The 26,072-nt window shown below is 41.7% G+C and overlaps 1 protein-coding gene across 1 annotated transcript in view; it reads right to left on the reverse strand.

The window, feature by feature from the left end:
* The window catches only part of PIBF1 (progesterone immunomodulatory binding factor 1), a 294,552-nt gene that overhangs the window by 232,790 nt on the left and 35,690 nt on the right, over nt 1–26,072 (reverse strand). The window contains exons 5-7 of the mRNA XM_077483123.1: nt 21,333–21,452; nt 13,242–13,375; nt 10,736–10,844 (exon numbers count right to left, since the gene is read on the reverse strand). Of these exons, the coding sequence (XP_077339249.1) occupies nt 10,736–10,844; nt 13,242–13,375; nt 21,333–21,452 (363 nt within the window). The remainder of the gene's footprint in view (nt 1–10,735; nt 10,845–13,241; nt 13,376–21,332; nt 21,453–26,072) is intronic.

Here is a 26,072-nt window from a genome sequence, read left to right on the forward strand (position 1 = left end):
AAAAAAATTAAAAAGTGAACAGCGTACCCCCCCTCTCCAGTCCCTGCTACACTTGCCTGTGTGGATCATTAACTTTCACTGCCCACTCAGCCAATGCAGGGGTCCAGGGATTAGAAAGCTGGGGTACCCCCCTCTCCAGTCCCTGCTACACTTGCCTGTGTGGATCATTAACTTTCACTGCCCACTCAGCCAATGCAGGGGTCTAGGGATTAGAAAGCTGGGGCTTCTTCCCCTTCTTTCCTTAGAAACACTGGGACTTGACAGAGAAAATCTTATTGGTCAAATATGTGCCAACATGGTGAAAGGAATTGCTCTGATCTGTCCCGGAAGTCGACCATGGCTTTCAAATCCCTGGACCCTGCAACAACTGCATGGGCAGTAAAATCTAATCATCCATAGGGGCAAGTACAGCAGGGACCATGGGGAAAAGCTGGAGGGGGGGGGGGGTGTATTTGCAAAAAGGCGAACTTACACTTTAAGCAACTTACTCATTACATCTTTTAAAAGAGAAACTGCATGATGGTAAAATTTATTATAATAATTTGTCATATACAGTATCTCACAAAAGTGAGTACACCCCTCACATTTTTGTAAATATTTTATTATATCTTTTCATGCAACAACCTTGAAGAATTGACCCTTGTCTAGAATGTAAAGTAGTGAGTGTACAGCTTGTAGAACAGTGTAATTTTGCTGTCCCCTCAAAATAACTCAACACACAGCCATTAATGTCTAAACCACTGGCAACAAAAGTGAGTACACCCCTAAGTGAACAAATCCAAAGTGTCAATATTTTATGTGGCCACCACTATTTTTCAGCACTGCCCTAACCCTATTGGGCATGGAGTTCACCAGAGCTTCACAGGTTGCCACTGGAGTCCTTCTACTCCTCCATGATGACATGGAGCTGGTGGATGTTATATACCTTGCGCTCCTACACCTTCCATTTGATGATGCCCCACAGATGCTCAATAGTGTTTGGGTCTGGAGACATGCTTGACCAGTCCATCACGTTTACCTTCAGCTTCTTTAGCAAGGCAGTGGTCGTCTTGGAGTTGTGTTTGGGGTTGTTATGTTGGAATACTGCCCTGCAGCCCAGTCTCCGAGGGGAGGGGATCAGACATTCATAGTATCCTCAATGAACTGTAGCTCCCCAGTGCCGGCAGCACTCACGCAGCCCCAGATCATGACCCTCCCATCACCATCACCCCATCACCCTCCCATCACCATGCTTGACTGTAGGCAAGACACACTTGTCTTTGTTCTCCTCACCTGGTTGCCACCATTTGAACCAAATAAGTTTATCGTGGTTTCATCACACCACAGTACACACAGTACAACCAGGTCCTTAGTCTGCTTGTCTTCAGCAAACTGTTTGCAGGCTTTCTTGAGCATCATCTTTTACCTACAACTTAAAGTGGAGGTCCACCCTAAAGTGGACCTTCCGCTCATTGGAATCCTCCCCCCCTCCGGCGCCACGATCGGCACCTTTCTGGGGGGAGGGGGGTGCAGTTACCTGGATAATCCAGGTAACTGCACCCACTTCCGGGATAGCTCTCTGCGGAAAGGGGCGTAGATCTACGCCCCTTTCCGAAAGTCCCCCGCTGCCTGCTGGGAAATACACAGATCCCAGAGGCAGCGAGTCCATCCTTATTGCGCAGCGCGATTCGCGCATGCGCAGTAGGAAACCGGGAAATGAAGCCGAAAGGCTCCACTTCCTGATTCCCATACCCAAGATGGCGGCGGCAGCACCCGAGTGACGATCGAGAGATCGGCTTCGGGTGCCAACATCGCGGGCGCGCTGGGCGGGTAAGTGTCCTTATTTTAAAAGTCAGCAGCTGCTGTATTTGTAGCTGCTGGCTTTAAAAAAAAAAAAAAAAAAAAAACGGAGGACTCCCGCTTTAAGCTTGCGTGTTATGTATACATTACATGTGGAACAACACATGCATTGTAGATACAGTACATATTTCAAGCTGCGCAATAGCAGAAGAAGGTCCATCAGGGTACAGATATTGAACTCCTTTTAGTGATGGAGACATATCGCAATTATACTGCATAGGGTACATTTCTGAGGAAATTTACTATTTTCATGTGCAGTTTTCTGATTCTTGTAGCCAGCGGTCCCAGGTTTTATTGTACTTAGCGGTAGGGGTCTCATCCAATTTCTAGCAATAATTTTCCTAGCCGAGAATAGTGTAGTAATATCTTCATGAATTTATCAATGGAATCAGGGAATGTCCCAAGTAGGCCCTGTTTCAGGTCCAGGGAAAGAGGGGTACCCATAGTGTCATGTAGAAATGCCACAATTAGATGGAAGGATGTATCCACCTCCTGATTGCACATCATACATGAAGTAGGCTGTCCTCTCCTGTATCTAGCTACTCAAAGCCCCCGTACACACGGTCGGACATTCCGACAACAAAATCAGTTGAATTTTTTTCTGGATTTTGTCCGAAGCATACACACGGTCGGACAAAGTTGTCGGAAAATCCGATCATTCGGAATGTGATGACGTTCGATCGTTGTGACGGGACTACTTTGTGGCTAGTAGCCAATAGCTTTGGTCTCGTAATTTGGTCTGAGCATGTGTGGCACTTTTTCCGATCAGAATTCTTTACAAACGATTGGAAAAAGTCAGATCGGATTTTGTTGTCGGAAAATTTGAGGTCTGATAGAGTCCACACACGATCGGATTTTCCAGCAATATAATCCGATCGGACCTTTTCCGTTGGAATTTCCGACCGTGTGTACAGGGCATAAGGGTGGTGAGGTATGCTCTGTGTAATATATAGATTTGGGATAGTCTATACGAGAGTTTAGGATGATACAGCATTGCAAGAATCTAATACCTCACTCCATTCCTCGTCCTCCATTGGTCCCACCTCCCTCTCCCATCTGGGTTTAAGATCATAAGCTAGTTTAGTAGAAGGGGTAGTAAGCATACTATAGAATTTCAATATCGATTTTTAGGGGTCTGTGCTTTTAACCACTGCCATAATGGCATTAGGGGTGGGTTGTGGAAGGGATTGTGGAATTGTGATTGAATAGCATGCCAGACCTGTAGAAATCCTAAAAACATGCGATTCAGGAGCTTGAATTTGTCATGAAGGGCATCGATTGTCTTGAGGTTCCCATTTGAGTGTAGATCGTGTAAATAGAATATCCCGTGTGCCCAAGATCTATACATTAGGTAGGAATTCAGAAAGGAGTTTGTTGTGCCATAGTGGGTTGTAGTCATTATATTGTGGTATCACCAATTTATCAGAAGCGAGATCCCATATACTCCTATAGTGTTATAATAAGGTCTGTATTCCTCTGAGTCAGCACCCCCGGAACCCACTGCTATCGCACAAAGTGGATCCAGGGTTCGCTGTGCCCAAGGCGGACACAGAAGCATACTAAATCTGTCTCTGTCAGTTTTGTCTATGTGGAATAGCTGGGATTACTGGGATGCTATGTAGTATAAGTTAAAATCAGGTAAGGTTGTGCTACCCAGATCAGTGGGGTTCCTGAGTCTGCCAAGCAAGTTTATGTCTGCTGGTCACCCAGATGAAAGGCTTGAGAAGAGCTTCCAGAGATTTAAATTATTTCAGGAGGTAGGTAGACCAGGGTATACCATAGAATATATAGTATTTTTGGCAACAGAACCATTTTTATTAGTTTAATACAACCATACACCCAAAAGGTAAGCAGTTCCACGTTTGCATTTTGGATTTAATGAGGGAGAAAAGCAGCTAAATATTAAGATAAATGTAGTCAGCTGGGGATCTGGACACATGTACACTTAGGTATTTAATAGTATTTACACATTGTAGCAGGAGTTGTCCTTGTGTCTGGGAAGGTGGGAAGATATCAATAGGCAATGTTTGGGACTTTTCCCAATTGATCTCGAGTCCAGAAAATTACCCAACCTGTTCTATCGTCTGAAGTGCGTTTTGAAGAGAGGGACCCGAGTCAGCCAAGTACAACAATGTATTATCCACATACATACACATTTTTCTGGTCAGGAACCCTAAGCACAGCCCTCGGATCTCTGGATTTTCTCGGATAGACACACAGCTAGGGGTTCTGCGGCAAGGGCATATAGCAGTGCGGATAACGGCAGGCCTGTCTCATGCCTCTAGTGAGGTCATACACCAGAGATGGCCAGCCATTAGCCACCACTTTAGCTGTTGGAGCTGGGTACAACAGTTGAATCCATTTGGTAAACTTTGGGCCCAAAGCCATATCCCTCCAAGCATCTCCAGAGATACCGCTACTCAAATGAATCAAATGCTTTTGACGTATCCAAAGTCACCACAACTCGTGAGCCAACGTCGGCATGTGTAGCTTGTGAATTAATGTATAGTTTTCTCAGATTAAATTAGGTGTTACGACTGGACATAAAGCTTGCTTGATCTGTATGTATCATGAATGACCTGGTTAAGACATATGGCCAGTATCTTGGCTAATATTTTAAGATCTATTGTAGTAGAGAAATAGGATAGGATTCAGGGGAACCCGGGCCCTTTCCTGGCTAAGGTATAAGGACTATTTCTTCTCTCATGGATGGAGACAGTGTAAAGGTCTCAAAGAGGTGTTTATGCAAAGCTAGCAGTTTAGGGGTAAGTATCTCACTGTATTGTGAACAGAATTCAATAGGTAATCCATCTGAACCCAGAGACTTGGACCTGGCAAAACTAGCTATTGCAGTCACCATTTTATCAGTGGTAAGAGGTCACTTGGTCATCTGTTCACTGTGCGAAAGTAATACCTGCCAGGAAAAGGTTCATTGGTTCTATATCTGCAGACTGTGGATGTGTACAATCCTGCAAAAAAAGTCTCTGAATATAGGAGGTTACACCGGATGGGTCTGTAATCTGTCAACTCCCAGGACCATGTAGGGAGATAACAACAGGGGGCCTATATTCACTATGTACTAAGTTTGCCAATAGTTTGGGCAAGGGAAAAGGCTGGCAAACAACGTTTTTGTCTGGCTCTCTCAACTGTAACTGGTTCACCACTCTAGTTTTCAATTTAAGTAGGTCTGCTGTGGCAGGAGATGGAGTATATGCATATTCTTATTCTGTGGAGGTCAACTCTGCCACCGCCTTATCAAAGTCATCAGCAGAGTAAGTCTTCAATCTATTTATGTAAGAGATGCAAGAATGTGCATGCAAACAGTTTAAAGGAGTCCCATACTGCCAAAGGGGAAGCAGATTGATCATTCTCTGCAAAGTATAACCTCCAATTTGCTCATGAGCTCGTCGTCCTCCGGCAATAGAGAAAGCCAAAACGGCTTTAAGCGGGGCGGTTTATCAATGGGGATACTTAAGGTGATCCAGTAGGGACTATGATCCGATAGAAGCCTGGGGCAAAAGGCTGTTTCCATTAATCTCGGGGTGAGCTTGTGGGATATCAAGATGAAATCAATGTGGGACATGGTGTTGTGGGTGGATGAGAAACAGGAATAGGCTTGGGTAGAAGGATACTGGTATCTCCACGTGTCTATCAAATTAAAGTCTGAGAGGAGTCTGGAGAATCTAGTGCCACTGGCCGCCTCTGTAGCTGGCAGTGATGGCTGGAAACTGTCTAGTGTGGGATTCAGTGTGGCATTAATGTCCTCCAGCCAAACTGCCTGTATCGTGGGGTAAAGGGCCATAAACAAAAATCCCTCAGTGATAGTAGAGGCACAGAATGGGGGAGGAACGAAGAAGGCCAGCAACAGGAGAGGCTCACCATACAGTTTGAAAGATAAAAATACATAGTGCCCCTGGGGGTCAGTGGAAACATCACATAGTTCAAAGTGCACCGATTTGGCAAAAAGGACTGAAACTCCCCGAGCATGGGATGTGTGGGTAGAATGGAAGGCCCACACAACCCATGGGCATCGGAGAGTCAGCTGCAGCCTTACCGCCACATGAGTCTCAACCAGCATCACGACTTCTGTGCACTGTTTCTAAAGAAATGCGAGGGCTGCCGAACGTTTAATCTCGTTGCGCAAGTTTCTCACATTCCAAGTAAGAAATTTTATAGATGAAATAATCTAGGTTTGTCCCCTCCCGCCTGTTCCTGCCCGCCATTGACAGCACCATCTTCCTCCGGACCCTCTCTGTCTTGCCGGCGGTATTTCTCAAGTTTGGCTGCGGCTGTTTTGTTGAGCCTTTGACGGGGACATGATGTAAGGAGTCCAAGGTACTTCTCCAGGTAAATGAGGGTCAGAAAGGATGCCAATGAGTCGCAGGATTAGCTGGGTTTCAGGATCAATGGACGGAGCTCTGTGTAAATGCGTCCTACTCCATGCTGTGTCAAAGCCATGCTCCCCTTGTGCATCATCTTTATAAGAGGCTTCCCTCTGGGACGACAGCCATACAGATCAATTTGATGCAGTGTGCAGCATATGGTCTGAGCACCCACAGCCTGACCCCCCACTCATTCAACTTCTGCAGCAATGCTGGCAGCACTCATATGTCTATTTCCCAAAGAAAACCTCTGGATATGATGCTGAGCACGTGCATTCAACTTCCTTGGTTGACCATGGCAAGGCCTGTTGTGAGTGGAACCTGTCCTGTTAATCTGCTGTATGGTCTTGGCCACTGTGCTGCAGCTCAGTTTCAGGGTCTTGGTAATCTTCTGATAGCCTAGGCCATCTTTATATAGAGCAACAATTCAGATCCTCAGAGAGTTCTTTGCCATGAGGTGCCATGTTAAACTTCCAGTGACCAGTATGAGAGTGAGAGCGATAACACCAAATTTAACACACCTGGTCCCCATTCACACCTAAGACCTTGTAACACTAACAAGTCAAATTACACTGGGGAGGGAAAATGGATAATTGTGTCCAATTTGGACATTTTCACCTCATGTGTTGAGTTATTTTGAGGGGACGGCAAATTGACACTGTTATACAAGCTGTACACTCACTACTTTACATTGTAGCAAAGTGTCATTTCTTCAGTGTGGTCATATGAAAAAATATAAAATATTTACCAAAAATGTAAAGGTGCACTCACTTTTGTGAGATACTGTATAGTTTTTTAAACTTTACTTAAAGTGATTGTAAATGATCACCTTGTAAAAAAGCCCATTCCATTTAAAATAGAAATGAAAGGCAAAACATTTATGTATTAATAAAAGAAAAAACACAACAACTTTCTAAATGTATTTTTGCCCTTTTTATAAGTGATTGCATTCTCTCTGTTCTCAGCTGCATAAGAGCTGGGGGGAGGAAAAGCAACAGCACATTGATCTTCCCGTGAAAGTCTAATCAATGGAGGAGAGCAGACCGAGTTTTTAGCATAGCTAGAGAACTGACCACATTGTGTTCTCCTGCTTAGTGTGGTCAGTGTTTAAAAGGAAAGCAGAAGGACTGGTAAGGAACACCAGAGATTTCACACTAAGGAAGCAATACAAAGAAAACAGGATACTTATTCATATAGGTACATGGTACAACAGGCACATATCCGGCATATGAAATGTTGGAGTAACAAACGCTTTAAAAGTAAGGCCTTTTTTCCTTCAGTTTATATAAAGAGTACAGCAATGCCCTCTCTAGAATTGAAAATCTGTATAAAATTGCACAAAACAGAGAAAAAGCGGATAAGGGAGGCAAAAGAAATAATTTCTCTGACTTATCTGTGTGTGCGTGTGTAATTGGACCTTGAACTATTGAGATCTGTACGCCTACACAGCTGGATTGTAATCAGCAAAGCAATTCGGATTAGTCTGGTAAATATGAGCATTACAATCCACCTGCTAACTGGAAAAAAAAAAAACCTATGAAATATTCATACATTTGATATTTACTTGACTAAAACATGTTTCTTTAGGGGAATTTCTTCACACTTACTGTTCAGATTCTGGGAAAGAAAAATTGAGAGGGAATTTCTCCAATGAGGCCACATAGCATTAAAACCCAAATGAAGAATCCTTTCCATGCTCTCAAAAACTAGTTTGGGCTTAATATCAAGTTCAAAAACTAAAAGAACCATTTTAAGGGTTTAGCTGAAAGGATAAGTTCACCTTTTTCACCTTAGTGCCGCTTTGTAAAATGATCATTACATCTTTGTTTAACCTGTAGGCCATTTAGGTCCACTCAAAAGCCTGGTTAAAAAAACTCCTAGCTTGCAACCCCTACATCCTGACTTGTTACTAGGACATGAAAACTGTTGGGTGCTCCCTCCAAGCATTGCAGTATTGAAAACCAATATTTTTTTTTAAAGTCACGCCTCATGTGCCGTGCTAAATCAACGTCTTCGCACGGGGGTTACATTATCCCAAAACCATAGAATCCTTGAAGGTGCTGCATGTGAAAGACGACTATATAAAGATGTTAACAACAGTAAGGGGGTGATGAGATCATCAATGTCACATTGCTGGAGGGGGGAGCTTTGGGAGGTTATGTGCCAAAATAGGCCAGTGTGCCCATAATACTGCCACATTATGGGAAAAGTTCACCCACCAGGATGCAGACATTTCTTCCACTTTAGAAACGCCTGCTGTTTGTTTATATTAGAAGACAGGCAGGCTTACAGGTTTCTGCTACCACAAAAATAAGGAGAGAAGAGCTGTGATTTCAGTGCCTCCATTGTGAACTTTGATGATGGATTTCTTCACAATGGCTATACCAACAGAGAAAAATCAGGGTTTGTTTTAAAGAGCTTTAAGTGTTTGATACGTATAGTTAACAGATTTTGAACCGGTTAGTCTGGGCACTGGTTCACATTCAGGGATAGGGGGTGTGCAGAAATCTTATTTAAATACTTGTTAACAGCACAAAAAATGCCCTGGTGGTTTTCTTCTTTGTTGAGCAACAAAGACCCCAATACTGAGGCACAATTAGGCCTCTGCCCTGGTGGTACACACTTGAATGGTTAAATCTGTACAGAGTTGATTTAGAAAACTGGAGAATCTGGTGCAGCTATGCAAGGTAGCCAATCAGCTAATCAGCTAATAGTGTGCATGGGGTCTAAAGGCCGTACACGATACGAAAATCTGATGTAAAAATTTGTACGACAAGCTGTCTGGCGATTTTCGGATCATTAGTACAGAGCTTTCGACAGCCAATTTTGCTGAATGTGCAGACTATAACATTTTTGTCGGATGTCAACTCAACGTCCAATTTTTGTTTCATTCGTACGTTTTTGGACAAAAAAAAAATCATGTTTGGTGAGCACCGATTCCGAGCACGCACGTTTGTACTTTCGACTTTTGTGTGACGGATTTGTGTACTGACCATACGGAAATCAGAAATATATACAGACCGTTGTCTGCCGAAAATTTATTAGCCTGCCATCCAACATTTGTTGGCCAAAAGTTGGACAGCAATTGTCAACGGTAAGATTTTAGGACAGTCTGTCAACAGACAATCCCCTGCCAACAATCGCATCCTGTGTATGAGGCTTAATGCTCATGGTCCCAATAAACACTAAGATTGTGTGAGATTGAATGACCTTTCTAGACCATAAAATCAGTAGCTACAAGTCATTTCCAAATTTAAAAAGTGTAAAATTGTGCTGATTGCAAGTGCAGCCAAAATCAAAAACAGAAACATCAGCACAAGAGACTAAACCTTCAGTCAAGCAAGATGTGTCTCTTGCGTTGATGTCAGAGCTGGCTTAGCCCTTCCTTTTCTGGGCTGGCTGCTCTGCTGTCGGCCAATTGCCAGCTCTCATCTCTCTCCACAGTTACCAGATGTTCCTTATCCAGCTTGCCTGACCTGCCTACTTAAAGCTGTCCAGCTCACTTCATCTCTGCCTTCGCCTTGGTCACATCACAAGAAACCATCTCCTGCGGTTCTGTTTAAAGACTGGCTTGCTGACATCCCTTATGGCTCCTTATCCTGTTTGCTGCTGCTCCACTTGGATCCCTGACTTCTGGCCTGGCTGATTACCCGATCTGGTTATTGAACTCTGGCCTGGCTGATTACAAGATCTGGTTATTGAACTATGGTCTGGCTGATTACTCGATACAGTTACTGGACTCTGGCTATGCTTTGACTACTCTATTTACCTTTTTATTAATAAACAAGCGTGATTTAATTGTACTTCTGTCTCGGTCTGGTTCATGGTTTCTGACAGTTGATTCCTCTTTGTAGAAATCTTCCTCCATTCATGCACCCATCCCACAATCTTCGGGTGCAGCAGGAGGATAATACAAAGGAGACATCACAGGCTCTCACCAAGAAAGCCTAACTATGCTTGCCCTTTCTGCCCAGCTGCCGCATTCATAGAAGCCGTACTACAGCTTTCATGAATGGATCACAATCTGTGATTGGAGGGGTGGATCATCTATCCATTCTCCATTGTTAGATCATGTTACATTCATAGAAGCTGTAGTGTGGTTTCTATGAATGAGGTAGCTGGAATAAGATAGTGGGCATAGTTTGACTCTCTTAATGAGAGCCTGTGACAGACCCTTAGTTGTATCAAACGCCACTGCAATAGAAGATTGGGGTTGCAAGGGTAGAGGGGCAGGACATAGAAAGATGTCTACTAACAGAAGAGTAATAAGCACAAACAACACATCCCACTGACTGTAAAGTATGTCCCTTGTGCTGATTTTTCTGTTCTTGATTTTTGCTGCACTTAGGCTTTAAAACTGTGATCCCTGCACTAATGCAATCTATGTATCAATGTTACACATGAAAAACAAAAGCCTAAAAATATCTGTCAAAGATAGCTGCAATACAGGTAATTTTCCCACTATAGATGGTATGTGCTATAAAGTAATTCTGAGCCTGTCTTTGTGCACTCACCTCCTGGGCCAAGTCATTTCTCTCCTTTGATTGCGTTTTATGGGACGCATCCAACAATTCAAAAGTTCTCCTGAGCTCCAAGAGTTCACGTTCAAGGGCATCTCTCTCACTTTCAAAAAATGAAAAAAGGAAGATGCAAAAGTAAATAAAAGAATAGCTATGGATGATAAGCTCTTAAAACAAACATGAATATATAAAGAGTTCTGCGCTGCTGTGATGTACCAATGTGTACAATGGAAAATATGATATACACATCAAAGTAGTGAGTAGAAATGAACTTTCTAAATAAAATACTAATACTGATAAAATACTCCATTAATATCCAGTGATCCGTAATAAAACACAATAAATGTCCAGTGCTAAAAAGTCCAAACAACACTATTCGGTAATAGTGTATATAAAACAATGTTCAATCAGTGAAATATTCCACTCCCTGTGTCTCCTTTATTGGTGTGAATTCCCCCATTAGGTATAGCCTTCACCTGTGATATTCTACATGCAATATTCTACTGGTTTTTAAAAACCAAATCCCAGTGCTGTAAGTACTTGCTGCCTCTTCTCCCATGCTCCACCACCTAGTGAAAATATAGGAGTTGCCCTGTATCTGTCACCTAGACCTATGTTATAGCTCTAGAAACACCTGATCCCCATTCACATCAATAAAGAAGACACAGCAAGTAGAATATTTCACTTTAACACTGTTTTATACACCATTACCAAAAATAGTGTTTGGACTTTTTAGCACTGGACATTTGTGTTTATTAAGGATCGCAGGATATTATTGGAGTATTTTATGAGTATTAGTATTTTATTTAGAAAGTTAATTTCTACTCACTTCTTTGATAAAAAGGACTTTTTAATGACATTTTACAGGTGGTCTCTTGCCTAAAACTGACCCTGTGCAAAAAAAAAAAAAAAAAAAGAACCCAAAAAAAACTGATGTAAATTTCCAACCCAAGTTTAGGAGGAAATTTTAAGGAAAAAAAAAACTTTTTAAAAAGGAAAAAAAATAAAAAATTACATTTAAACGCCCATCAATGCAGCCTTATCAGTGTCCATCTACAGCCTTGTCAGTGTCATTTGCAGCCTTGTCCAGTGACACCGATGCCTTGTCAGCATCACTTCAAGTTTAAATATGGCGCCGCCGAGATACACAGAGCTATGTATCTCGGCTCCTCTCGCCCTGTGATGGACATAACAAAGGTCCAATGACGGGACTGGGAGCGCGACTGAGCGGAGCCGAGGGGAGCCAGAGGATCAAAGCGCTGCCGATATACACATAGCCGAGTGTACTGGGCTAGGCTCTGCTCCTCTCAAAAAAAAAAAATGTGATGAAACGAAAATGTTAATCTGTGTTAATCTGATAGCTGCTGCAAATCACATATAGCATTTTTCATTGTACACATTGGTACATCAGAGTAGCGCAGTACACTTTATTTCTATATCTGTTAATATATGTGAGGAACACACATTGAGGCTGGGTTCACACTATCTTCACATTCATGTCACAGCAGGAGTCCGAGTCTTCCCCCAAATTTTGGGCTGAATTCAGACCTGAAATGGACCAAAAGACGCACAGGTCTCCCGTGCAAATTCACACCAGAGCTGCAGTGGAGATGTGTGGATCCCGCATTGCACCCAGCCTCAGTGACTGCAGCAGCTGTCAGATTAACACTCGTCACCTTTTTTTGGAAGCGCACTGATTTTTTTCCTTTTTATAAACATGAATATTGTTTACATGGAAATTTACATTGCCAATTATTTATTTGATTTTTTTGCGCAGGGACAGTTTTAGGCAAGAGATCACCTGTAAAAGATACATTTAGAATTAGCTTTCCAGTGGGCAGTGTATTTAAAAAGTCAACATTTCTCTGTTGCCCAGCTGCTGCAAGTATTTTGAACACGTTCATGCTTCTAGAATACTCCCTGCTGGCTTGTATGTCACTTAGCCCAGGTTCACACTGACTGTAGGTTATAAATCGTGCGAGTTCAGCTAAACTCGCACAATTTCAAACCGGCAATGCAGTCAGACTTCGAGGGTGATTTGACAGACATATGTACGGGTTCATGCACAGGTGTCTATTCAAATTGTCCTCGAGGTCACCAAAGGAACTACGTTTGGGAATCGGTGTGGAGCCACAAAGTTGGCGCTGCACTGATTCTGACGGTGCCATTGCTGGCAATAGCCGCCAAATTTGGCATGTCAAATCGTATGCCAAATTGGCCTGATGCGAACGTGGGCTAAAGGACATAGGAAGTGGTGGAAAGAATCACAGCGTCTGGCAGGGGGAGTACATAAACAAATTATCCAATAGTCGAATAACTGCAGTGTCTAAGGGGCAGAGATGGAACTGTCAGAAAGGTAAGAATATAAATGCCTCTTTTACAAGTAAGATAAAGGTGACCCTGTGGTGACAGGGTCACTTTAAGTATGCAACATATGAAGTCAAAAGTAAAACAAAAAAAAGCGATCAGCCAGGTAAAATAAAATACCATCTATTCTTACCTTTTCACTTTGTCATAGTTTTCAATCTTGTAGTCCCCCTGATGAATGAGCTGCTTAGTGTCGGCAAGCTGCAATGTCAGTCGCTGACATCTTGTATCTAGTTCTGAACGACTTCTCTTCTCCTCTTCATAGCTCTGTGCAAAAGAAACCATTGCTTACATGTATTAAACTTTCCAAAGTATTAGAACAAGATTTCTATGGTGATTTTAGTGACCGTCTTGGTTGCCCTTTGAAATGTCCAGTTTAAAAATAAAACAGGGGGATCCCAGCTCTGCAAGGGTTATAGTGTATCTGTGGTAGAAAGGTAAAATCAAATATTCATTTTCACATTGTACTTCAGTTATTTTTAGACTATTCCAATAAATCTGAACGAACTTGAAGTAAATGTAGTTTGTGAAGATATCCACACATTTACTTCCTTGATCTGTGACAGGTATTCACAATGCTCTGCGAGTAGGCACTGATATGTCACACATTTCACAAAGCCTGCCTTCTGAACTACAGAGCTGAGAGGAGGAGTATCAGGAGGCGCAGTCAGTACACAAATCCCTGTTTTCAGGCAGCAAGGTACCATGGGTTATGTAGTTCTTGGGGATTGAAAGTAAGTAGCAAAAGGAGTAGCTGCAAAGCATGCAGGGAATTCAGGAAGTTTTAAGTGTTGTCTATCTGCTGGCCATCTTATAATAACATGAACTGAGATTGTTTTCAAATAAGTTTATATTGGATTATACAGGGAGAGGATCCCACTCCTGTTGTCACAGGGGTAGTGAGGGGGGGGGGGGGACTGCTTCAAAGTAACCATCCTAAATATGGGTTAACATGCAGCATGTTACAAAAGGTGAACTTTTCTTTTAAAGTTTGTTGCCCCAACATTTTATATTCCTGATATGGGTCTGTTGAACCATGTATTCATATTAAAAACTATCCTGTTCTCTTTGTACTGCTTCCTATGTGCAAAATTCCTGGTGTTCCTGCTAGTGCCCCGCTTTCTTATTTCAAACTGGTCCCACTAGGTGTACTGGCCCCACTAGATAAACATCTGTCCCAGCGTGGTCAGTTTTCTCCTTTGCATTCTACTTGCAGTAATCAGACTTCTGCTGACATACCACTGAGGTTATGATATAAGTAAAAAATAAAATAAAAACACATATACACATATATATATATATTTATTATATATTTTATATACACACACACAATCATTTTGCCTTGCATTTCTATTATTTATTTTAATAAATTTTATTTGGTTTTACAAAATACAGATACACCAGGTGGTAATAACAGCTTGGGAAAGGGGTCACTGCCCCTTAACAAAACCAGAAGGTGGACAAAATACCTGAGAAAGGTGTAAATTGTATGGGTTGTTTTACAAGGTGAGGGTTCACAAATATTTTATAGGTTTGGACTTTAACCTCTTGCTGACCACCCGCCGCAGTTGTACTGCGACAAGGTGGCATGGCTGCGCAAAACGACGTACCTGTACATCATTCCGTGCAATAGCTACTGGGTGATGCATGTGCTCATTGGCCACAGGGGAAGCCAATCAGTGGGTCCGGCGGATGTGATATTTGCCAGAACCTGCCGATCGTTCCCAAGAGCAACAGAACAGTGGTCTACTGATGTAAACAAGGCAGACCACTGTTCTGTCAGGCATGGACACTGATCTTGTGTTCCTGCTAATCAGGAATAAGGATGAGCTCAGGCATGTTCACAATCCGCATGTGCAGAGCCTGCAGGCAGAGAGACATTTATCGATCTCTGCAGCGGAAAATGTCTCACTGCCTGCGATTAGAGACCCTGCACTGCATTATATATACTACACTGAGGGCACGCTATTCTGAACGGCAGTATATTGTATATACTATACGGACTGCAGTATATATACTATGCAGACTGCACTATATACTCAACTGCAAAATAATTATATATACACACTATATATATATATATATATATACACACACACACATACACACACACGGACTGTATATATATTCTTAAATATACTGCCTGTACTGACTGAATATAGAGAGTTTTACACTGTATATATAGGGTACGCTGAATGCAGAGTGTATATATATATATATATATATATATATATATATATATATATATATATATATATATATATATATATATATATATATATATATATATATATATATACACACACACACACACACACACACACACACACACACACACACACACATACACACACAGTATTTATCGGCGTAGAACACGCACTTTTTTTCCCCTTAAAATCAGGGGAAAATCATGGGTACATGTTATACGCTGATCCCCACTGTCTGTGTGGAGAAGAGGAGCGAGCACCACCAAAAAAGAACAAGCCGAGTGTACTCGGCTTGGCTCTGCTTGCAGTCACGCCGTCCCGCCTCCCTGCTGTCTCTGAGGGGGATGAGGAGCGAGCGCTGCTGAAAAAAGACAGAGCTGAGCATACTGTGTACTTGGCTAGGCTCGGCTCCGGTTGCAGTCACGCCCAGGCCCTCCATTGGACCTGTGTTATGTCCATCATAGGAGGACTGGACGGGAAAGTGAGATGAGTCGAGACGAGTACATAGGCTCCATCTCAGCGGCGGTAATTTTAAACGGTTTCTACTAAACAATCATGCCGCAAATGACACTGGGCAAGACTGCAAACGACACTGATGAGGCTGCATTGATGGGCATTTAAATGTAAGTCATTTTACTTAAAATTCCCTCCTAAACTTGGGGTGCGTGTTATACACCGATAAATACGGTATATAAATATAATCAAATACACTGCCACTAACTAACCTGCCTGCCTAATCTAGCTCAATCTCTCTTTCTCCGTCTGCTATAACACATTTTATGGGCACTGTGTAAGCAGACTTATATAGTGTGGGGTGTGGAATTAGCCAATTATGGCTCTCGCTGAGGAGCGTGATGTGATTGGCCAAAGCATGCAGGTCAGGTGTATGCTTTGGCCAATTATCATACAGCAATGCACTGAGGTCTCGCAGTGCATTATGGGGCGCTCAAATTTGCCGCGAACGCACCGTAAAATTTGCTGTTTGGGGAATGTGGCTGATGTTCAGGGAATGTGCCTGAACTTATGTTGGACTCAAACTCGAAGCTCATCCCTACCTGCGATTAGCGCTGTTCAGTGCAGACTTGTTGGCGGGCTCTGCGGGTGTAGGTTGCGAACACACTTGATCCCATCCTTAAATCAGGAACACGGATCGCTGTGTCCATGCAATGAGCCCACCCCTCCACAGTAAGAAAGCACAAACAGGGAACACATTTAATCCTTAGATCGCCCCTGATGTTTACCCCTTCCCTGCTAGTGTCATGTATACAGTGTCAGTGCATATTTTTTTTTTAGCACAGATCACTGTAATATTGTCACTGGTTCACAAAGAATATGTCTGATTGCTAGTAAAATAAATAAGAATGCCATAAATCTTTTCCCTATTTGGTAGATGCAAAAACTTTTGCGCAAACCAATCAATATAAGCTTATTGGGATTTTTTTTTTTTTTTTTTAACCAAAAATATGTAGCAGAATACATATTAGCTTAAATTGATGAACAAATTAGATTTTTTTTTAAATTCTTTTATAGGGTATGTTTTATAGCAGAAAGTAAAAAATATTGTTTAATTTTTCCAAAATTGTCGCTCTTTTTTTGTTTCTAGTGGGAAAAAAATAAAAGGTGACCAAATACCACCAAAAGAAAGCTCTATTTGTTGGGGGAAAAAAAATACATCAATTGTATTTGGGTACAGCATCGCACAATTATCAGTAAAAGTAACAGTGCCGTATAGCAAAAAATGGCCTGGTCATTAAGGGGGTAAAAACTTCTGGTGCTTAAGTAGTTAAAGCATACTTGTGGTGAAAATACTTTGAGTAGCAACCATGTAATCCCCTGCACCCGCAAGTGGTGTAAGTTCCCATCAGCTTCCTGGCTGCTGGCACTGGCCCCACTCCTACTCCTTCATATACCTTACTACCACCATCACAGTGATAGACCAACAGTAAAATGCATGAGGCCCAGAAGGGGGGCAATGGGACACCCAGAAACTGATTGGTACTTCCACTGCAGGTTTCAGAGGTGCAAGGGATCTGTGCAGAGGAATCAGTTATATGCAGGAACTGGATGTAGCTGGCATTCACAGTACGACTTTAATGGATTTGTAAAGGTTTGTGTTTTAAAAAACACGTCATACTTATCTCCTCTGTGCAGTTAGGTTTGCACAGAGTGGCCCCGATCCTCCTATTCTGGGGTCCCTCAGTGGCTCTCTCGGCTCCTCCTCTTATCGAGTGCCCCGTTGGAGAGCCACATCCCATGGGGGCACTCTTGTGGGCGTGCCCCCATGTCGTGCTGCTGTCTCTATTGACACAGACAGCACGACTTGGCTCCGCCCCCCTGTCATTGGATTTTATTGACAGCAGTGGGAGCCAATGACTGCGCTATCAATCTATCCAATCATGAGCCGAGACACCGGCTGGAGCTACTGTGCTAGTAACAGGGGGGCTGCTGCATCAGCACAGGAGGTGATGCAGCCCCTTTAAATATTTGCACTACAGGTTTACTTCAGATTATATTTTGTATTTATTTATGATTAATGATGAATATGTATTTATGAATAAGACCTTTACTACTTATACGTCAAAAATGTATTTCATTATAAAACAATTGATGAATAGAAAATTCATCTTTGCAGCTGTCACCACTTAAGACTCACCTACAAAATATTATACCTGTTACATGAGACCTTTGAATAAAAAAAAAAAAAAAAAAAAAAAAAAAAAAGAAAAGCTAAATATATTAACGAATAACAAAAGACACCCACATTCTGCAAAACATCTGTAAGAAGAGTTGAAAAACATGCTCAGCTAGAGTTATCGTTTGCATGTTCATAAGGAAAATATTGACAAAGTCAAAGGTCAATATTACCCACCAAAAGAAATAAATCGGAACGTTTACTAAAACAGAAGCAGACTAACAACACCTAGAAGAACTACTTAGCAATGCTAAAACACTACAAAGCAAGGCTTAAACAGAACATCTTGTCACACACAAAAGCGTAAGATCAAAGAAACGAGAAAATATTTAAGCTTTGACAAAAAGGATTCTGTGCCAATGGTTTAATAACAAAGATATTTCAACTTGTTTTATCACCTTAAAGGACCAATACATATAATCCGCAAACTGTCATTTACAAGATTACGGATAACTAATACCGCAGAACAGTGGCGTAACTAGAACGTTCAGGGCCGCAATACAAGAAACCATGACCCCCGGACAGGGCCCTTCCCTCTGAGCCCGGTGGTGGAACGCCAGGGCCCGGTCAAAAGTGCGACATTTGTGTTGTAGTTCTGCTAATGGCGTCAGTAGTTTTTTACTTTTATTCTATTTTTCTATCATTTGTTGTATTCATTTTTTTACAATATTTTTTTTTAATATATATATATTTTTTTTTTTTACAAGCCCCCTGATGTTTCTTCAGACAAAGGAGATTGAGGACACAGCCCTCCATCTCATTCTCTGCATCCTCAGCTGCACAGAACGAATGGATAATAATAGCAAAGGGGAGCAAGAGAGCACATAGGGGTGCAAAAGAGAACACGGGGGGGGGGGGGCAGCATAAAGAAGCTGCATAGGAGGAGCTGTGGAGGTGGCTGCATGCAAAGGAACTGATCTTTTAATTTCCCTTGCTTCTCCTCCTCTTCCTCCCGCAGGCATTCAGCGGAGGAGGAAAATTGAGACATCCGTTCCTCTATACCAGTGTTTCTCAACCTTTTTCCCATCCAGGCACCATTGAAAGAATTTTCAGTCTGGAGGCATCCCAGTCTAAGGCTTGGTTTGCATTCCTGCATGTCACGGAATGGACGCAAGATTGCACATGTTCCTGACATGCAAATGTGCTGCTTTTTGGCAGACACATAGGGGGGTGTCTTTAATTCTTAATGGTACCCCTACGCATGTGGTGTATTTTTGGTGCAGCGCAATAAAGATAACAAATAAAAAGATAAGGGATTATTTCCCTGTGTTTCTGTGGGGCAGCACACTAAAATTAATTGGCTGCCCTTTACGCAGCACACAGCTGCACAGATGTGAACCAAGGGCTTATTCAGATGTGAGGTTGAGGGGCAGTAAAACCACACGCATTAGTTATGTTTTTATCCCCCCAATTAGTCCCCCTGTAGCTCCAAAGGAAGCAGCTGGTGGTGTACACATGCTGTGGCTGGACATATACCCCAAGGTGAATGGAGCAGCACTGCAACCACCACATTGTACATAGTTGCAGCACAGCGATGATCCATTTAGGGGGTTAAAATAGGAGGCAAGGAGGCAACAAATTGCCTCTTTACCACCTGTCAAATGCCTCAGAAAAGTGATCTAAACATGGATCGATTTTCAGAGGAATGGCATTTTCAAGCCGTAAACAAAATAAATTAAAAATCAGTTCTGCTTGTACACATATAGGGGGCCAGGATTAAAAATAATATGCATACATACTCACACATGTACGCACATATACATACATATATAAAACAGAAATATATGAACACACATATAAAATACACATATATACAGATAGCCTTTTAAAAAATGGTAGTAAATGTACCTTAAAGCTGAGTTTCACTTATTTTAAAGTTTCTTAAAAGTCAGCAGCTACAAAAAAAATAAAATGCAGCTGCTGCCTTTGAATAAACAGCCACTCACCTGTCCCACAGTCCAGTGATAAGGGGGCTTGAGGCCTCGCTTCTCTCCCTCTCCTCGGCGCCATCATTGCAAGTGTGGGCACAAGGCTGTGACAGCTGACAGCTTGTGGCTTCCCAGCCGAGTGCGCACTGCGCATGTGCGAGTTGCACTGCGCCTTCTCAGTGGCTAGGCAATCTTTTGGGACGTGTCCCAGGAGATGAGAGAGAGAGAGAGAGAGAGAGAGGGAGGAGCCTAGGTTGCCGAGTGGAAGTGGGAGCTGGGTACCTGTCAAAACTAGGTACCCACAACCGCTCCCCCCACCATCCCCAACAAAAATACATGCCAAATATGGCATGTAAGGGGGCAAGGAGTGATTAAAGCGGAAGTTCCACTTTTGGGTGGCATTCTGCTTTAACTCTTCCTGCCAGGTACTGCACTGTAGGGAAAGGCACAGAGCACAGTATACACTGTGTGTGCTTTCACTTTCTTAGGTCTAAAGTGTGACCAGCTCCCACAGTGCCACTTTACAATTCGACTGAGGATTGGGGAGCTCGGTCTAAGCCACCCTTGCCGCTCTTCCTATCCAGGCATACAGGGGGCCCACATGGGTCCAACCCTGCCACAAAAACTTCTCAGAAGATATCCAATACTGAAATTTGATTGCGGGGCAGTTCTTCTACAAACAGCCCCACTGATGTACATAAAAAATAAAATAAAAAAAAATTATCATTCTTATGCTGGCCATACACTATACGGAAAAAAATTGTCCAAAATTCGGTCATTTAGACAGTTCATTGGTTTTAGGCCAGTTAACGGGCACAAAATTGATAATCGCTTGGACGTTTTTGAGCCGAAAAAAAAAAAAAAAAACGAAGGGAAATTTTGTGACAAACGAACGATAAAATTGAAAGGTTAATGTGTTTCCCGTCTGAACTGCCTGCACTAGGTATATGTAAAAAAAAAAAAAAAATGTATTCATTTGTGTCCACTGAACTGCCAGCTTCTACCCCCCCCCCCCCCCCCCCATACGCTGACCATGATATATCAGGGCTGCTGAGCCCCGACACTGTGGTCAGCATACATGCCTCCATCATCCGATACTTTCTGCAGCTCTCCTGTGTCTCCCTCTGTCCCCCTCCCCTCCCTGTCTGTCAGATCTCACTAGCACCATTCTGCTCCTATCCCCACTGCCAAACCTATCTGGTCATTATATCCTCCCCTCGGTAACATACCGAGGGGAGGATAGATATATTTATATTATATATTTTACACACACACACACACACACACACTTTATATAATATTATACACACACAACTGCACCCTTAAAATTGATTTAAATCATACATAGTAGATTCGAACATTAAATATATTGCATTGTCCTGTATTATAGAACTCACCTGCATTATAGTCTTAAACTGCTCTTTATAGCTATTGAGCTCTTCAGACTGTTTAGCATTCCTTAGATGAAGGTCATTTAATTTATTCTTCAATGGCTGGACCACTTCATAGAAGCGAATCTGTGAATAGTGAATATATAGAAAGAAATTATTTTATTATGTAGTCAGAATATAAATAATCGAATATACTGCATTTCCCATAAAACTAACCAGATCTTCAGTACGCGAGTAGAAAAAATGTCAAGAATAGTTTGGAAAGTTTTTCTTAAATGACCTGACAGTGCTGCATAAAAAATAAAAACCTATGCATTTTTATTTCCATTTTTTTATGTATTTTGCAAGCTTACAAAACTAGAACTATAGTTCAACTATAGTTTTACAATTACAATTTACAACTATAGATAAAAACACCTTGCTTAATTTAATGGTTAAAAAAAAGACACATACCTCATATCACTTAAAGTGATACTAAACACACTGTTCAATTGTCCCTTCTATTTCTGTATATGGATGAAAGCACTATTTAAAAAAAACAAAAAAAAACAAAAACGCACACACACACACACACACACACACGCATCTAAAAGTACAATTTTCCTAACTGATATAGACAGCTGTCACATGACCCAGATCTTTTCCAGCCTGTATGCAGGGAAACATAAGCAGGAGGAGGAGTGTCTAGTCTTCTGCTGTTGGTCACACGTTAAAAAATAAAAACAGCCTTTGGAATACAGAGAAAAAATATCAATAAATTGTTTTAAATTGTTATACAAGTATATATTTGAAATCAAATCTTTATTATTTTTTGGCAATAACATGGTGTTGGAGGATTTCTACCAGTCACAGGCTGTCACACTCCTAGAGCCTGTGAGGGAGGTGAAACCTCCATTAATCTACCTGTAACATCCCGTCCCTATTGTGTTTAGTTGGTTAGTGGGCATGGCGGAGGATGAGGGAAGGAGTGGGCCGTCATTTACCACTGTCTATACACCTACATGTGTGACTATATACTAACATGGGCTGCACACAGATGTGATAGGGAGGAAATGCTCAGCATAGGAACTCACTGAAAACTGAGCATTTGCAGAGTTGCCACCAAAGCTGCAAAATCCCTAGCTGAATTGGGGACATGAACAGAAGGTGGAGATAGAGAACAGCAGGATCAACCAGATTTTTTGCAGAATACAGAAAACAAATTTCATAGTGACCGAGTGAGTATCAACAGCATGTAATACAGCATTTATTGATAGTTTTTTTTTTATGATGTGGGTTTAGTGACACTTTAGCTACTTCCTGCAAACCACCATAATTGTACGCCAGTACTTTGACACAGCTGCCATAACCCGGGTATTTCCTTCAACCGTGGGTGGTCTTCTTTCAGAGGAAAGTGGTCTCCATGGCAGATTCGCTGTGAGATCACTTTTGAATCGGCGGCAGGAGAGGTGTCCCCCCCCCCTCTTGCCTCCGCCACTTACCGGAACCGTCGGTAGTGATTGAGACAATCCTTTCCTTTCCCCTCAGTAGCATGGAGGCGAGTGAGGGAAAGGTGGCCCCCACACTCGGCTCCATAACACTGGATGACAGAAGCGACATCAAACGTAACTTCCACCCAATGGTCTTAAAGGTGAAACTGGAAAAACATTTTTTCTTTTTTACTGCATTTAGGTCTTTTTGACCCCAGATCTCACATTCAGGAGGTCCTGTAATTTTTTTTTTTATTATTTTTTTTAAAAGCATTACAGGACCTCCTGAATGTGAGATCTGGGGTCAAAAAGACCTAAATGCAGTAAAAAAAAAAACAAAAAAAAAAAAACACACAAATGTAAGCGCCCTGTCTTGCCAAGCTCGCGTACTAAAGCACACACATACGTAAGTCGTGCCCGCATATGAAAACAGTTTTCAAACCACACATGTGAGAAATCGCCACAATCGTTAAGAGTTAAAACAAGAATTCTAGCAAAAGACTTTCTCTGTAACATAAAAGCATTATAACCTGTAGAAATTTTTAAACGTCGCCTATTGTGATTTTTAAGGGGCAAAGTTTGTCACCATTCCACGAGCGGACGCAATTTTGAAGCCTAACATGTTGGGTATCAATTTACTCGGCGCAACATTCTTAGATGGACCAACTTTACTATTGTCTTATTTAATTCAAAAAATAGTATTTTTCAAAAAATAAAAAATAAAAAATAAAAATAATGAAAAATTTGCTTGTAAGACAGCTGTGCAAATACAGTGCGACAAAGTATTGCAATGACCATCATTTTATTCTCTAGGGTGTCTGAGAAATGAATGTTTGGGGTTCTAAATAATTTTCTAGGAAAAAAACAAACAAAACAGATTTTAACTTGTAAACAACAAATCTCAAAAAAGCGTCTCGGTCCTTAAGTGGTTAAAGAATATCTACATTTAAAAACAAAAATTTTATATATTGCAGCTTATTAATTCACAGATGTGGTAGTTATTCATTTTCTGTCTTTAGGGGGGCTGTCTTAATGTTCACCTGGCGATCTTGCCAGCAACACACTTCTTGTCTTAAGTGATGTACACTCTAAGAACGATCGTTGTTTCACAGCAAATTGGACCGATGAAGGAAAATTCGTACGAAAATTCTTGCAGGACATAGGCTTTTTTTTTTTTTTTTTTTTTTAACGAATATGGTACACATTAAACGAAAATTGTTAGTTCTGTTCCCGTACAAGTTTGTCCGTTTGGGAATTTTAGTTTCGTACGAAAATTTGGAATCAGCTGTTCAATGTTGTGTACACACTATACGAAAATCGTATGAAAATTCTTTAAAAGAGAGTGCCTTTAGAGTGTCTCATCTGTCTAGGGAGGAGCAACAGAGACACCCTTGGGAAAGCAGCATTTTCTGGACAGGGTGCTGTTAGATAGGGCTGGGGGAAAAAAATTTAAAAAAAATCGAAAAAAATGGGGAAAAAAAATTTTTTTTTTATCTTGAATCAAGTTGAGAGGTCAAATCGATTCAAAATTTAAGCAAATTGATTTTTTTTTCCACCACCGCGCCGGCCCTGAGGTGCTGCAGGCAGGAGTTTTTAGGCGAGGCCGGACGATGGGGACTAGGAAGCCACGGCCTCGCCTAAAAACTCCTGCCTGCAGCGCCTCAAGACCAGGGCAGTGTCCATCAAAAAAAAAAAAAAAACTCGATTCAAATCAATAATTGAGTTTTTTTTTTTTTTAATCGCAGATTTTTATTTTTTTTGAAAATCGCCCAGCTCCACTGTTCGATGGACTTCATATAAGTGACTAAAAAATTAAAGCCCTACTCCAACTAACACACTTTAAGAAGTTAGAAACTTTTTTTTTTTCTTTTTCTATTGGGAGAAAAGTTCTAAGTGCGTGAATAAAAGCTCACAGTTGTAAGTTGCCCAGTTAGGCCCCTTTCATACTGGGGCGGGAGGTGCATCGGCGGTAAAGCGCCGCTATTTTTAGATGCGCTTTACCGTCAGATTTTCTGCGCTATTCACCCGCTAGCTGGTTTTACCCTCGCTAGCTGCCGAGAAAGGGTTAAAAACCACTGCAAAGCCGGCGGTATAGCTGTGGTGCCCCATTGATTTCAATGGGCAGGAGTGGTGGAGAAGCAGTACACACACCGCTCCTTCAAAGATGCTGCTATCATCCTGCCAGCGCACCGCTCGGGGTTTTCACACTGGAGATACAGCAGCGGCTGTTTCAGGACGCTTTGCAGGCGCTATTTTTAGCGCAATAGCGCCTGCAAAATGACCCAGTGTGAAAGGGGTCTTAGTGTTACATGGTTTGTCTTAACTTATTAGCTGCCACTTTTGCTCGATAGCTCGGTATGTTAAAGGAAGTTGAAAAATAACAGACTGACAGGATCAAACAGGTAAAAAAAAAAAAAGGTCAAAGATTGACAGGAAAACAAAGACTGCTGCAGCCAGTAACAGGCTGTATCATATATTCCATGTCTGGTTTTGCCTTTAGTATCACTTTAAAGCAGATTTAATGCCTTCCACCATGGTGTGCGAGCTGTAGATATTGTAATTATTGGCAGAGTATCCCTGAGTCCTGACAGTTATTTCAAGGGTTATTCCATGCTAGAAAGATTGAAGGGCTGACCTATATTTTAAAAGTTAAACTCCACGCACACGAAAAAAAAATCATAATATGCTACATGCTCATAATGTGTCATAAAAACTGAATTTCTAAAAAACATAAAGGGTCTATGAAAAAGTCCCTAAAGCAGGAGTCTCAAACTGGCAGCCCTCCAAGCTGTTGCGAAAACTCCCATCATGCCTCTGCCTGTAACTGTCAGCCTTGCAATGCCTCATAGGACTTATAATTTAACAACAGCTGGAGGGCCGCCAGTTTTAGACCACTGCTCTTAAGCATGCGTTTTGCGTAGTGTGAAATATACCTGGTTGATCCCACCTTTAGTGGTCCCTCCCATCCTCTGTGTGTCCCCACTCTAGCCTGATATTTTGTAGGGCGGCTGTTATCATCTACTGAACATGCTCCTGTTTCGGTTCCCCTTTTTCTTATCTATGCACTCCGATTATAGAGCCACACATGTTGGCGTAAAAATAGGTGGAATTGACACTCCCCTCGCTCAATTCTCTTCCATGTCCTCTTATTTCTAAACACTATGGGGCAGGATAAAGTATACTGATTAATTGTATTCACTAATAAACTCACAAAAAAACTTTGAATATAAATCAGTAATAAATCTCAAAATGTAATTGCAAATAATAAAAAATAAAA

This window comes from Lithobates pipiens, unplaced genomic scaffold (assembly GCF_037356315.1).
Source record: "Lithobates pipiens isolate NorthernLeopardFrog02 unplaced genomic scaffold, aLitPip1_a1.2 Scaffold_16, whole genome shotgun sequence".
Lineage (NCBI taxonomy): Eukaryota > Metazoa > Chordata > Amphibia > Anura > Ranidae > Lithobates > Lithobates pipiens.